General features: G+C 46.4%; 1 protein-coding gene across 1 annotated transcript; it reads left to right on the forward strand.

Annotated features, from left to right (window-relative positions):
- The first annotated feature begins 439 nt into the window (after window positions 1-439).
- LOC147957364 (uncharacterized) lies at window positions 440-1389 on the forward strand. Its single transcript, XM_087536617.1, has one exon. It carries the CDS (start codon window positions 625-627, stop codon window positions 1201-1203), a length of 579 nt encoding a protein of 192 aa, XP_087392743.1. The 5' UTR covers window positions 440-624; the 3' UTR covers window positions 1204-1389.
- The last annotated feature ends 10874 nt before the right edge of the window (window positions 1390-12263 follow it).

Raw genomic sequence — 12263 nt, forward strand, 5'->3', positions numbered from 1 at the left:
AGTTCCCATTTGCGCGCTTTGATTACCCGTTTAGCCTATGTTCGTTATTTGCTATACATTTATTATTTGTGGATCATAGATCTTTCGATAATTTTATGTGGCTATAGTTTTGAAAGTTCACAGATTTTTTAATTCATTTATATGTACATTGCTGCCTAAAGGTTCAATCTATTTTTGTTTGTCCCCAGCACCCTGATATACACTACCAAACTCGTTTGACATTGAATTTTAAAAAAAACTTGTTTGACATTTGCAAATTGTGCCGCTGATTTAATTAATTATCTTTTTTTTGTTTTCAAGAAAACAATATTATTCTCATGTTTTTGTTTCTTCATCTGTATATCTTTTTTGGATCACTCTGTTTCTCTCTCTTCGGTTGGTATACACTAGTTTCACATTTTCAAAACTTGCAACGTTGTGTATTTGTATTGTACCACTGACGCGTGTCCTTTGAATTTTCAGTCGAGTGTGGAAAAGTCGGACCGCAGAAACTAAAAGAAGTCATGCATGCAGATATATACAGCGGCAGGCAACTGGACCGAGAGCTTCAAAGCTACGCAGGAGTAGCAGAGTGCGGTAGCAAGCCTTCTCTCAAAAAGAGGTAGGAGAGCATTTTCGCCGGCCATGGTGACCAGCGGCAGTGGGCAGTTCAAGAGTGCAGGCCCCGTGTGGAGCCCGAAGCAGTACATCCTGGCGGCCACCACCGTGACCCTCGCCGTGAGCGCCGTGGCCCTGGTGACCACCGTGGTCCTCAGGCCCGCGCGCATCGCCTTCTCCGTCACCGGCGCCTCCAGCAGCAGTGTCGAGGGAGCGTCGTTGGTGGCGCTGAACTTCACCCTCGACGCGGCCAACCCGAGCCGCCGCGCCGGGGTGGAGTACAGCTCCGTCACGGCCAGGCTTCAGCTCTACAGCGCGAGGCACGCGGCGGCCGCGTGGCTGAAGACGGACGTCCACCAGGCCATGCCGCTCCAGCAGCCGCCGGCGAGCTCGCGCAGCCTCCGCGCGTCGGTCCTCTTCGACTGCAAGGAATTGGGGTGCTGCGGGGGCGCGCCTCCGATGACCGTGCTGGTGCTCGCCCAGGTCCGGTTCAAGGTCGGGCTGGCCTACTCCCGCCAGTACGACGTCCAGGTCTCCTGCCAGCCCGTCGACTTCTTCGCCGCCACCGCCGCCGCCGCCGCTACAAGAGTTGTATGCGTTGCCTGACCTCGTCGCCACCGCCACTGCATGTGATATGTCGATCTAGATTAGTAGTAGTAGTAGTATATATGTATGATGTATCCCCAAATCGATTATATGATGATTTTCTGTGGCAATTCTTTTGGTTCTTCTGATCCGGCCGGCAGGATTTCGAAAATTACAGGATCAAGCTATCTTGGACAAAGAAACCAGGGAAAGTGGCTCTGCAAGTAGACCGGTCAGCGCGCAACAATGAGCACGACAGTTACACATAATGAGAATTAGAGGCCTACGATGAGTACATTCAGTCTGGTAGGCTGTCACCTCACCACATCGCCGTCAGGGTCTGTTTGGTTCTGATCCTGGAACATGTACCATTCTAGTGGTTGCCAGGCACATGATTAGGGTAATTTGCTGCTCATTGCGGAAAGTTGCCGGCGAATCACACAGAGGAAGGGAGTGAGACTTTAGCTGGGCCGACCCGTTGTAGCTAGGTTCTGTTTCGGCGTCTTTGCCGAATGTATTGCGCCAGGGACCCGGCAAACAGGTCTTGCCGAGTGTCATTGAAAAAATACTCGTCAAACAAGCGAAACTCGGTAAACATGTGCTTTGCCGAGTGTCATGGACAAAACACTCAGCAAAACAGTGGAACACACACAAAAAAAATCTTTCCCGAGTGCTACACTCAGCAAAAGGGTATCTTTCCCAAGTGCTACACTCGGCAAAAGAGGGTGTTCACTGCGCTGCACTGTCTTGGCTGTCGAAATTGCATACATTTTACATTTTCACGAGATAAAGTTGATCCAAAAATTAAAGTTTATGACATTTGGATAAAGTTTTTGATATTTTACATTTTACATTTTCACGAGATAAAGTTTATGATAAAGTTGATCCAAAAATTAAAGTTTTTCATTTTCACGAGATAAATAATTTTCATGTTGAGATCTTTGACAATTTAGGCCATATTAATTACACTTTCTGCCATGCCAAAATATGGTCTCAAATGACGAAGGGAGTGATCATATTTATTGCATAGTTTATGACAATGTGCCTAAACTGGGCACTTAGGTTCCAACCTTTTTGTACAAAAAATAATTTCCATTTTCTAAGTGTAAAAAATCGATATGTTTGTGAAGCGGGTACAAAAATAGGGTGCAAAATGGCACCACCCCGTTCACATAAAGTAGACCATTTTTTGTCAAATCCCCAAGTTTTGTAGATTTTCTACATTCCTAGCGATTTTTGCACATTTAAATGACTTTATATTGATTTCATGAAAGTAATTAAAATTTTAACTTCAAGTGTGTGATAGCTCTATCCTAAGAATTAGCAAAAAATATTTTTGTGTAAACAAATAGTCATTATATGGAAGAACCCTTAGAGTTTTTAGAGATTCAACCCCTTGCCATGAATAGCCATGCTGCCATTTTGACTCCGCTTTGGAAACAAATAAAAGTAAAAAAGACTACAAGTTCAAAAAAAATGCAATCCTTTCGCATGGAGTCATGTTATGTGACCTAGTTACGAGAGAAAAAATACCAATGTTTTAATATGAATGTTTTTTTAAATAAATTCCTTCACAAGACAGGCTATCATGTGAGAACATTCATGGCTTTCAAGTCAAAAGACCAAGGTGATGATCATATTCAGTGCATAGTTTATGATAATGTGCCCAAATTACACACAAAGGTGCATCTTGCACTTAGAAACAATGTTGCCAAATGGAGTTTTCAACTTTTTTGTGTGAAAACCCCATTTTTCATTTTATTAGTGTAAAAAATGGGTATTTTTTGTGAAGCAAGTACAAAAAACAAGGTGCAAAATGGCACCACTCCAATTTTCTCAGTAAGTAAACCATATTCTATGCACAATTCCCGAGTTTCATGGATTATCTAGATTTATAGCTACTTTCTCACATTTAAATTATTTTATGAAAATTTCTTGAAAGTAATTCAAATTTGAACTCCAAATGTCTTATAGCTCTGTCGTAAAAATTAGCAAAAAATATTTTTAGGTACACTAGTAGTCATTACATAGAAGAACCATTTACATTTTTTTAGAAATTCAAGCCCTTGCCATAAATAGCCATGCCGGCCATCTTGACCCTGTTTTAAAAAAGAAATAAAAACAATACAAGCTCAAAAGATGTAATCCTTTTGCATGGAGTCCTTTTGTGTGTACTAGTTGCAAGGAAAAATATCAAACTTCCAAAATCATAAATTTGAAGAAGAAAAATCCTTCAGAAGGGCTATCATGTATGAACACTCTTGGATTTCAAGTCAAATGACCAAGGTAATGGTCATATCTAGCGCATAGTTTATGATAATGTGCCCAAGTTGGACACAAAGGTGCATCTTGCACTTACATACAATGTTGCCAAATAGAGTTTCAAGTGTTTTATAAAAAAATCGTTTTCATTTTCGAAGTGTCAAAATTGACAATTTTGTGTGAAGCAAGTACAAAAAACAGGGTGCAAAATGGTCATGGAGGCAGCAAGGTTGATGAAAAAGCCTTTGGCAGTATATTCGCCATCCGTGGAGTGCCGAAACAGGCCTCCAGATTGGATCTTCTCATAACAGTAATTTGCAGCAGTGGAAAAAATCGTAGAAAATTGGTACCGAGGGTTTAGGAAATTCTGGAATTTATAGGCAGAAGAATGGCGGTAAGGTGGTGCTTGTCGGCCCTAAGTGGCCATGGGGTGCGCTCTAAGCCCTGGGCTGGCGCACCACGAGGGCGTGTTGGGGACCCACATGATCCTCTCGCTTCCCTCCAGTGCTTTCTGGAACATTTGTTGCCCGAAAAAATCACCTTAATTTTTCACGATATTTTGGCCTCAATAGATATTGATTTTCTAAAAAGTCAAAAATATGCGGAAGACATCAACTACCGCTAGGCACTAAATTAATAGGTTAATCCAAAAAATAATATAAAATACTATAAAAAAGTATGCAAAAGTTATAATATAATAGCATGAAACAGTGAACAAAATACGTTTGAGATGTATCAGACGTTTCTGTGGTATAATTGAATTTGGGGACGAAGAGAGGTGTACATGGCCACTTGGGCCGAGCTGCTCGCAGGCTAAGCCGGATCGTCTGGGCAGCTACCCGGACTACTCGGGCATTGGCCACATGATCTGGGTAGGTATCCGGATGGTCCGTCTGATTCGTGATGTATGGGGATGTCAGGACGTCCAGAGAAGTGGTCGTTTTGTTCGGCTGATGGACGGATGATTCGGGCTGGAGTCCGGATTGGCTGACTTTGGTGATGAAGTTCCTAGTGTCCTAGCCGGACATCCGGGTTGGAGTCCGGAGGGTCCGAGCATGGCCCGGATGCGTTGCCAGGATGCTCGTCCAGGGGTGCGTTTCGTCGGCTTGATGGGTGCTACATGAGCTGTGTTGGGATTTCCTTGAACTTAAAATTTGATGTGCCCCCGTGCGGAATCCAGTAAATCTATGGATCGCAACGCAAATCGGGCGGCGGGGCAAGTTTCAACTACTAAAACTTGATGAGAAAGATGAAATTTTTAGTAAGTTTCAAAAACTAAAGCTTAAACCCTAAACCTTAACCTAAACTATAAACACTATTACACTAAGCCCTAAAGCCCAAAGCCCTCAAACCCTAAAAGTATACGAAGACGGTGTCTTTGCATTAACCTGGCAAACCGGCCAACCAACAAGTACCATCGACCTACCTACCAACTTGACGTCGCAGTAAAACGAAGGCAACCATACCTCATCCCAAAATAAGTCTCTCAAGTTTGTACTAACATTAATATAAAATTGTATTAACCTTCAGACACTTAAATTGTTGGTCTCGTTGGTTAAATTTATGGTCAAAGTTGAACCTCGAAAAGCGCGAGCGCATTATATTTTAGAATGGAGGAAGTATTAAGTTTGAGACACTTATTTTAGGACCGAGGAAGTAGTAACCAGTCCCGCGTCACCAGAGGGACATACAGGGCTACAGGCGTGCAAGTGGAGAGGGCTTCCTTGATCGCCTTCACACCCTACGTGCTCGGCCAGCATTGTGTCCTTGTTCCTCGACATGCCAACAGAGCTGTAGTAAATGACACCGCAAGACTCGACGAGCAGGTCAATATATATCCATATAAAGAAAGCCGCAGGCCCAGGCCAGCTGCCCTAGCAAGCGCTCGTCGCGGGTCGACGTGACCACACATGCTTTGCATTGCATTGCATGCTCAATCAATTCTGCTGGTTCCACATGACCCTACATGCAATCGATTCTGCATCGCATTCAATCGGCATAGGACAAGTGGAGCCGTGACCATGCTTGCAGGAACAACAATACCACGGCATCTTCTTCTTTAAATGGTAGTAATACGTATAAACAACTAAACAGTACAGCATAGTTGATGAGGCCACTTGGCGAGAGGCAGGTCTGGTGCCTGTGCCTCCAATGGCAGGCAAGTGGGGCTGTCTCCATTGCCAGGCATGTGAGCTTCCATTACTCCATAGCTACCGAGCTGGGCGGAGCTCTTAATTTTCTGAGAAGACAAGTCCCGGCCGCTTCTACCATCAGCCCTATAGCCCTAGCCTGTGTGTAGCAGCCGAGCCACGTACTCTAGCCAGCTTAGCGTGTGAGGCGTGCAGCTCGCCTTGCTGCACTGCACTGCACTCATACACAATTGATTCAACGAAATATACGGCACGTACTCTCTACAATTAACTCATACTGGCAGCCAGCCGTGCATGCGTGGATCGTCATCCATGTAGCCGGCCGGCCTCCAACCAATTCAACAACGGTCTCAACGGGCTCTCATGGTCTCGACTCTCAACGCATGAGGTGTCGCTCACAACTAATGGACGGAGATGGTCTGTAATCATATCTAATAATCTTTTGAACAACCCATGTTATTAGCATTTTGTCAAAAGATAAATGAGTAGTGTTTCGGCACACTCAATTTGTTTCCAGATTTTTTTTAGAATTTAGAAATGTGTTTTTCAAAGTGGGTTCATATGTACCCGGGTTCATCCATGCACTTCTCTACACTCACGCTCTTTCTTGAGACGTTAGAATCTAATTGGGTGCGGTGGATGTGGTTGCCTTCCAGACCACTTGGCGGAGTGTATTGAATTTTACTAGCGACGGCCTAGTACGTGCACCGTACAGGCCACTTTGTGAGAGGCAGCTCAGGACCCTGTGGCTCCAATGAAAGACCAGTAAATGGGCTGCCTCCATTGAGGGAAAGTATCCTGTACTCCAGCCGATTGGGTGCTCCGGCTGCACCGCAGTCAGCACAGCCGTTAGATAAAGAATATAAGGACATGATGGAAGCCGAACGCCACAACATTGAAATTTTGCAAAGAGACCCCATGTTAGCACAGAATAGTTATAATGGCCCCATTAGTTAGCTCCAAGATGTACTATCCCTAGTTTGGATAGCACGTCGGCGGTCCGGCAGCGGACCTGGCCGTGGGCTGCGCTGCAACGTCGACGGAACAAGCTCGCCAGGCGTACTATGCTCCGACCACCAGCGGAAAACTCGCCCCACCCCTGCCCCGCCATTCTCCACCTCAATGTTATCCTCTCCACGCAGCAGCCGCCTAGCTCCCATCCGCCGACGTCGGAGAAGAGAACTCCCAGGCTTCAAGTATTCTTTTGGATGTTACGATTTTTTGTTATTATTTTTTCGTTTGGATCTAAGCTATTGTTCCCTTTATGCTGATTTCTTTAGCTGTAGCCAATCATATCTTGAGTAGAATACAGTGATATCTCTCTGTATCGGGGCACGGCTAAATAAATGATAGAATGCTTTATTTTTCTTAGACTGCATATTCTAGCAATTATGAGTATACATTCGTACGAAGTAATTTTATCTACCCTTTCAAGTACTGACCATCAAGTGATTGTTGGAACAAAGAGTGAGATTCTGCTTGAACGCACAATACTGATCAGATTCATTAACACTTCTAACATGTGCTGACAGGAGTGGAAAATGTTACTCCCTCCGATCTACGATGGAGTCAATGGAAAGTATTGCTCCAAGTGTCGGGTCAACTACAGCAATGGTAGTTGTTGATGATCTTTGTTAATTTGACATGAGTGTTTCATACACCCGACGATGTTTTCTTCTCATTTGTGGTTCAGATTTTTTACAATCTTGTTTAGACTCTTCCATCACATCAAATAAGTTGTAACTTGTTAAATCACCTCCCTGAACATTCCTTCTTCAGAATGTGCACTTGCTTTGGAATATATGTTTCATTTTGTATATCATCTTGGAAATTCCATGTCACTACCTGTACAATATTTATATGTGTCGGATGAAGGTGAAAGCTTGTAGGAGCCCCTGTGTTTCCTTTTGGAATTTAAGTTTTTTGAACAACCAAATGACTCCAACGAAATACTGCCTTCCGAGCAGCCAGTGGCAACTTATTGATGTTGCACACGCTCCTGCTGATATTTGGTGTTGAGCTTTAGAATCATTTAAATCAAAATGTGAAAGAATGGGTAGCTGAAAAAAATACTGGATAAAATCTTGTGTGGTATCATACTGATGCGAAGTTTATGCATAAATCTAATCTTGTGTGGTCTCATACTGGTGCGAAGTCTTCTACAGTAAGATCTTTTCAATTGTTTGGAGACAAAGTGAGCAGCACATACTTGACAGAAATTACACATTCAGTTCAGATGATACTCCTAGCATAAAAATCAATGGTGCATTTAAAAGAACAAATAGCTTGGCAAGAAATACTGTACACCTTGAAACATGTTGACAGTCAAGGCACACCCCGAGTCACCGGAACCTCGAAGCCACATAGTAGTCGTGTTCTTTCCAGACTGGGGCAGCACATGTTGACTGTTGCGATCAAAACATTACAGCTATTTAGTACTCATATGAGGTTCTTTTTGCAAATTTCACAGGGTGGGGAGTCTGGGTTCCATCCTGTCCCCATATTCTACTAGTAACTAGCACGTGCCATGCACGTGTTGTGAAACTCATATTTGAAGGGACGTATGTCAATTTTTTTATTTATTAACTTGTTTTTTAACTAAAATGAATACACACATATACATAGAATGATAATAAGTTTGCTAAAATCTCACACAGTTTCTAAAAAAGGGTGTACACACATGGGTGTGCGGGTGTGTGTGTAACATAGCTATCGTTATTAAAATTATGATGAACCTATTCATGGAAATCATTAATTATTGTAAAAAAATAAAAAAATTGTAACAGTGCATTATTTGTTTTTGACATTAATCCCTCTAATCTTTTTCTTGATAGTACAATTTAATGAGTTATACACTAAGCATTGTAGAGAGATACGTCCCTTACTTATTCACTAGAAAACAGTTTGATCAATTTTTATACTGAAACATTGTTGACAGAAACAAAGAGAAAATCATGTCACAAAATTTGTAAAACAATCTGTGAGTAAATGTAAAAGACATTTAGTTATAATTCATTCATACCCCCCCCCCCCTCTCTCTCCCTCCCTTCCTCCCTCCCTCCCTCTCCCTCCCTCCCTCTCAGGTCCTACACTAAGCAACGAACATAGTACCTCTCTCTCTCCCTCCCTCTCTCTCTCTCCCTCTCTCTCTCTCTTTTAGAACAAAGATGCCAGGGGCATCCGGCTTTAAATTAATAAAGCCCTCAACATAGGCAGCGTAGCACAACCACATAACCCACACTATGCAACAGATCAAAAGAAAGTCCAGGAGAGCACAACTAAACCGGAGACGGAAATAAGTACGATACAGGGCGCGACCGGCCTAGCGAAACGAGCACGCAGGCTCGGCTGAAAGAAGAACCAAAAGGGGCTGCCCATCCCTATGAGCCAGCAGACGACGCGGACAACGGGGCGCGGGACTCGGCGTAGACAGAGTGGAGGCGGTTAATCGCATGACGATGAAGATCAGAGTCCTGTTGCCTTCCCAGCGGTGTCCATTGCTGCAAGAACACGATGCATTTGAAGATAACGTCAGCAGGGTGCGAGGGAAAAACACCCTCAATGGTAAGCTTGTTACGAATATGCCAGATAGCCCATAACATGGCCGCCGCACACGTCCACATGACCCGTCGCGACGAGCCATGAAGCGAAGACAAGGAAGACACCAGCGCGGCACGGGAGCGGGGGTCCCAATCCACCCCCGCGGCGTCGCGAACCGCACTCCAAGCGAAACGCGACAGAGGGCACCGAAAGAAGGCGTGATCCGCATCTTCCGGCACCCCACACAAAGCGCAAGGGCCAGAGGCGGGGCCATTGCGCTTGGCAAGGTTGATCGAGGTAGGAAGGCGGTCTTGGCAAAGTTGCCATAAAAAGACTTTGATCTTTAGAGGGATTTTAGCCTTCCATAGCCCCATGGCAGCCGAAGGAACCTGTCCGCGGGTAAGCTCTCTGTATAAGGACTTGACAGAAAATTTGCCAGAGCAAGAAAGCCTCCAAGAGACCGTGTCCGCGGAGTCAGACAGGGGAACATCCGCAATCAGCGCCCGAAGGCGATCCCACTCCGCCATCTCCGGCCCCGTTAGTTCTCTCCGAAAATTGATGTAGGGTGGAGATGAGCTAAGGGCCGAAGCAACCAATTGGTTGGGCTCAACAGCAATGGAGTAGAGTTGGCGAAATTCGGACCAAAGGGGTTGTTGGCCAATCCAAAGGTCAAGCCAAAACCGTGTGGAGCGTCCGTTGTTAACCCCGAACTTCGCACCCCTGGCGAAGAAGGGTTTAAGGGCTTGAATGGAGTTCCAGAAGGGGGACCCACGAGGGGCCGCCTCAAAGAAACTCCCATTCGGGAAGTATTTCGCACGGAGAAGGTCGATCCAGAGGCCAGTCTCACCCTGAGACATCTTCCAGATCCATTTGCACATGAGTGCAATGTTCATCAGCTTGGAGTTGATGACCCCAAGGCCCCCCTGGGCTTTTGGTCTGCAAACGGCCTGCCATTTAACCATATGGTATTTCCGTTTAGGACCCGCTCCTTCCCAAAAGAAGCGGGACCGCGGGGTATCCAACTTAATGTGTACCCCGTCCGCCAGCATGAACAAACCCATGGCAAACATAGGTAAGGATGAGAGGCTGGAGTTGGTTAAGATAAGTCTAGCCCCTGAAGACATAAATCTCCCTCTCCACGGACACACCCTATCCGCTACCTTGGAGGTGAGAGGTTCCCAATCAGCGATCGAACACTTCTTCGCCGCGATCGGGAGGCCGAGGTATGTGAACGGAAATTGGCCAAGTTTGCAATTGAGCAAGTTGGCAACCCGCTGGCTCTCAGCCATGTCCATCCCTATGGACATTACTTCACATTTGTGAAAGTTGATTTTTAGCCCCGACATGAGTTCGAAACACAGCAGAATGGCTTTGACCGTTGCAATACTGTGAGTGTCGGGCTCGAAAAGCAGGAGTGTGTCGTCCGCGTATTGCAGGTGAGACACCCCCCCCCCCCCCGGGATCAGGTTGCCCACCACTCCCCTGATGTGGTCAGCCATACGGGCTTTGTCTAGCATGGCGCCCAAGGCGTCGGCCACAAAATTAAACAGCAACGGCGAGGCTGGGTCCCCTTGCCGCAGCCCACGCTTGTTGCGAAAGAAGTTCCCTACTTCTCCGTTCACCGCAATCGCCGTTTGGCCTCCCGAGACCAATTGCATCATACGGTGAACCCAAACCGACGAGAATCCCCGGTCCAGGAGAACCTATCAGAGAAACTCCCAGTTCACGTGGTCGTAAGCCTTTTCGAAGTCCAGTTTCAGTAGGATCGCGGGCTGACGAGCACGTTTAAGGGAGTGCACAATCTCATTTAAGGCCAGTGGCCCTTCCAAGATGTTGCGCCCCCGAATAAAGGCCGATTGGTTCCTACTAATAATACGGTGAGCTACCGGAGTCAGGCGGGTCGAGCAAGCTTTCGCACAAATTTTAAACGGAACATTAATCAACGCAATAGGACGAAAGAGCCTAATATTATCCGCGCCCGGAATGTTGGGGATCAGAGAGAGAACCCCAAAGTTTAGGCGAGAGATATCTACCGTTCCCCGCATAAAACCATTGCAAACGTCAAAAATAGGCCCTTTGAGCACTTGCCATAACCGTTTGAACATCGCCACCGGCCACCCATCCGGCCCGGGAGCGGTGTCCGATTTCATGCCCAGCATCGCCTTGTCAATCTCTTCCGAGGTGAAGGCCAGGCCCAGGCCCTCATTTTCCGCATCCGTGACCCGCAACGCAGGGTCCCACACGTCCACCCTAAGCCAGGCACGGGATTCCTCCCTGGAACCCATGAGATGGATGTAAAAATCGTAAATGTGCCGTACGATATCCTGTTGCCGCAAAATGAGCCCCTGCTCAGATTGCAAGCGCAGGATTGCACATTTGCGACGACGGCCATTTGCATAGGCGTGAAAATACTTGGTATTCGCGTCACCCTTGAGCGTCCACTTGATTCCTCCACGTCTACGCCAGTACTCCTCCTCAGCCCGGAGGAGGGACTCAACCTGGGCCTCAAGCGCGTAGCGCTGAGCCCATTCTTGCTCCGAGAAGGTCTGCACGTCCGCCACAGCGTCCATCTGAGCAAGGTCAGCAGTCAAACGCGAGCGAAGCAACTTATCGTCGCGCCCCTGGTTAGCCCCCCACCCTTTAAGGGCCGCACGCAGGCCCGCGCCTGCAGCAATCCAGAACTCCATCGGCCCGCGTACGCGCCCGATCCGGGCAACGCAATTCTCCCAATTCGATAGGAAGATTTGCTCAAAGTCCGGAGACTCTAACCACACGGTTTCAAAGAAGAAACGAGGACTGCGTTTTAGCCTTTCCTCCCCCGAGGAGAGAATGAGGGGGACGTGGTCCGACCCTATCCTCGTTTCGGCGTGCAAGGAGCAAAGAGGAAACAACGCCTCCCACTCCGGGGACATAAAATCCCTGTCCAAAACCGACCGCACCGGTGTAAGTTGTTTGTTGGTCCAGGTATAGCGTGCCCCCACGCGAGCCACTTCCCTAAGGGCCATAGCTGCAATTGCACTATTAAACATGGACACCCTTGTCCAATTAATAATACCATTGTGTTTATCCGCTCCCGAACGGATTAAGTTGAAATCCCCTCCCACAAGCAGAGGAAGATTTTGCGTGCCC

The sequence above is a fragment of the Triticum urartu genome, chromosome 7A (assembly GCF_056163025.1).
Source record: "Triticum urartu cultivar PI428250 chromosome 7A, HENAU_Tu73, whole genome shotgun sequence".
NCBI classification, from domain to species: Eukaryota; Viridiplantae; Streptophyta; class Magnoliopsida; order Poales; family Poaceae; genus Triticum; species Triticum urartu.

Bases quoted from the DNA above. Each gene is read 5' to 3' on its own strand.
- LOC147957364 (XM_087536617.1), top strand. From the start codon at position 625: ATGGTGACCAGCGGCAGTGGGCAGTTCAAGAGTGCAGGCCCCGTGTGG.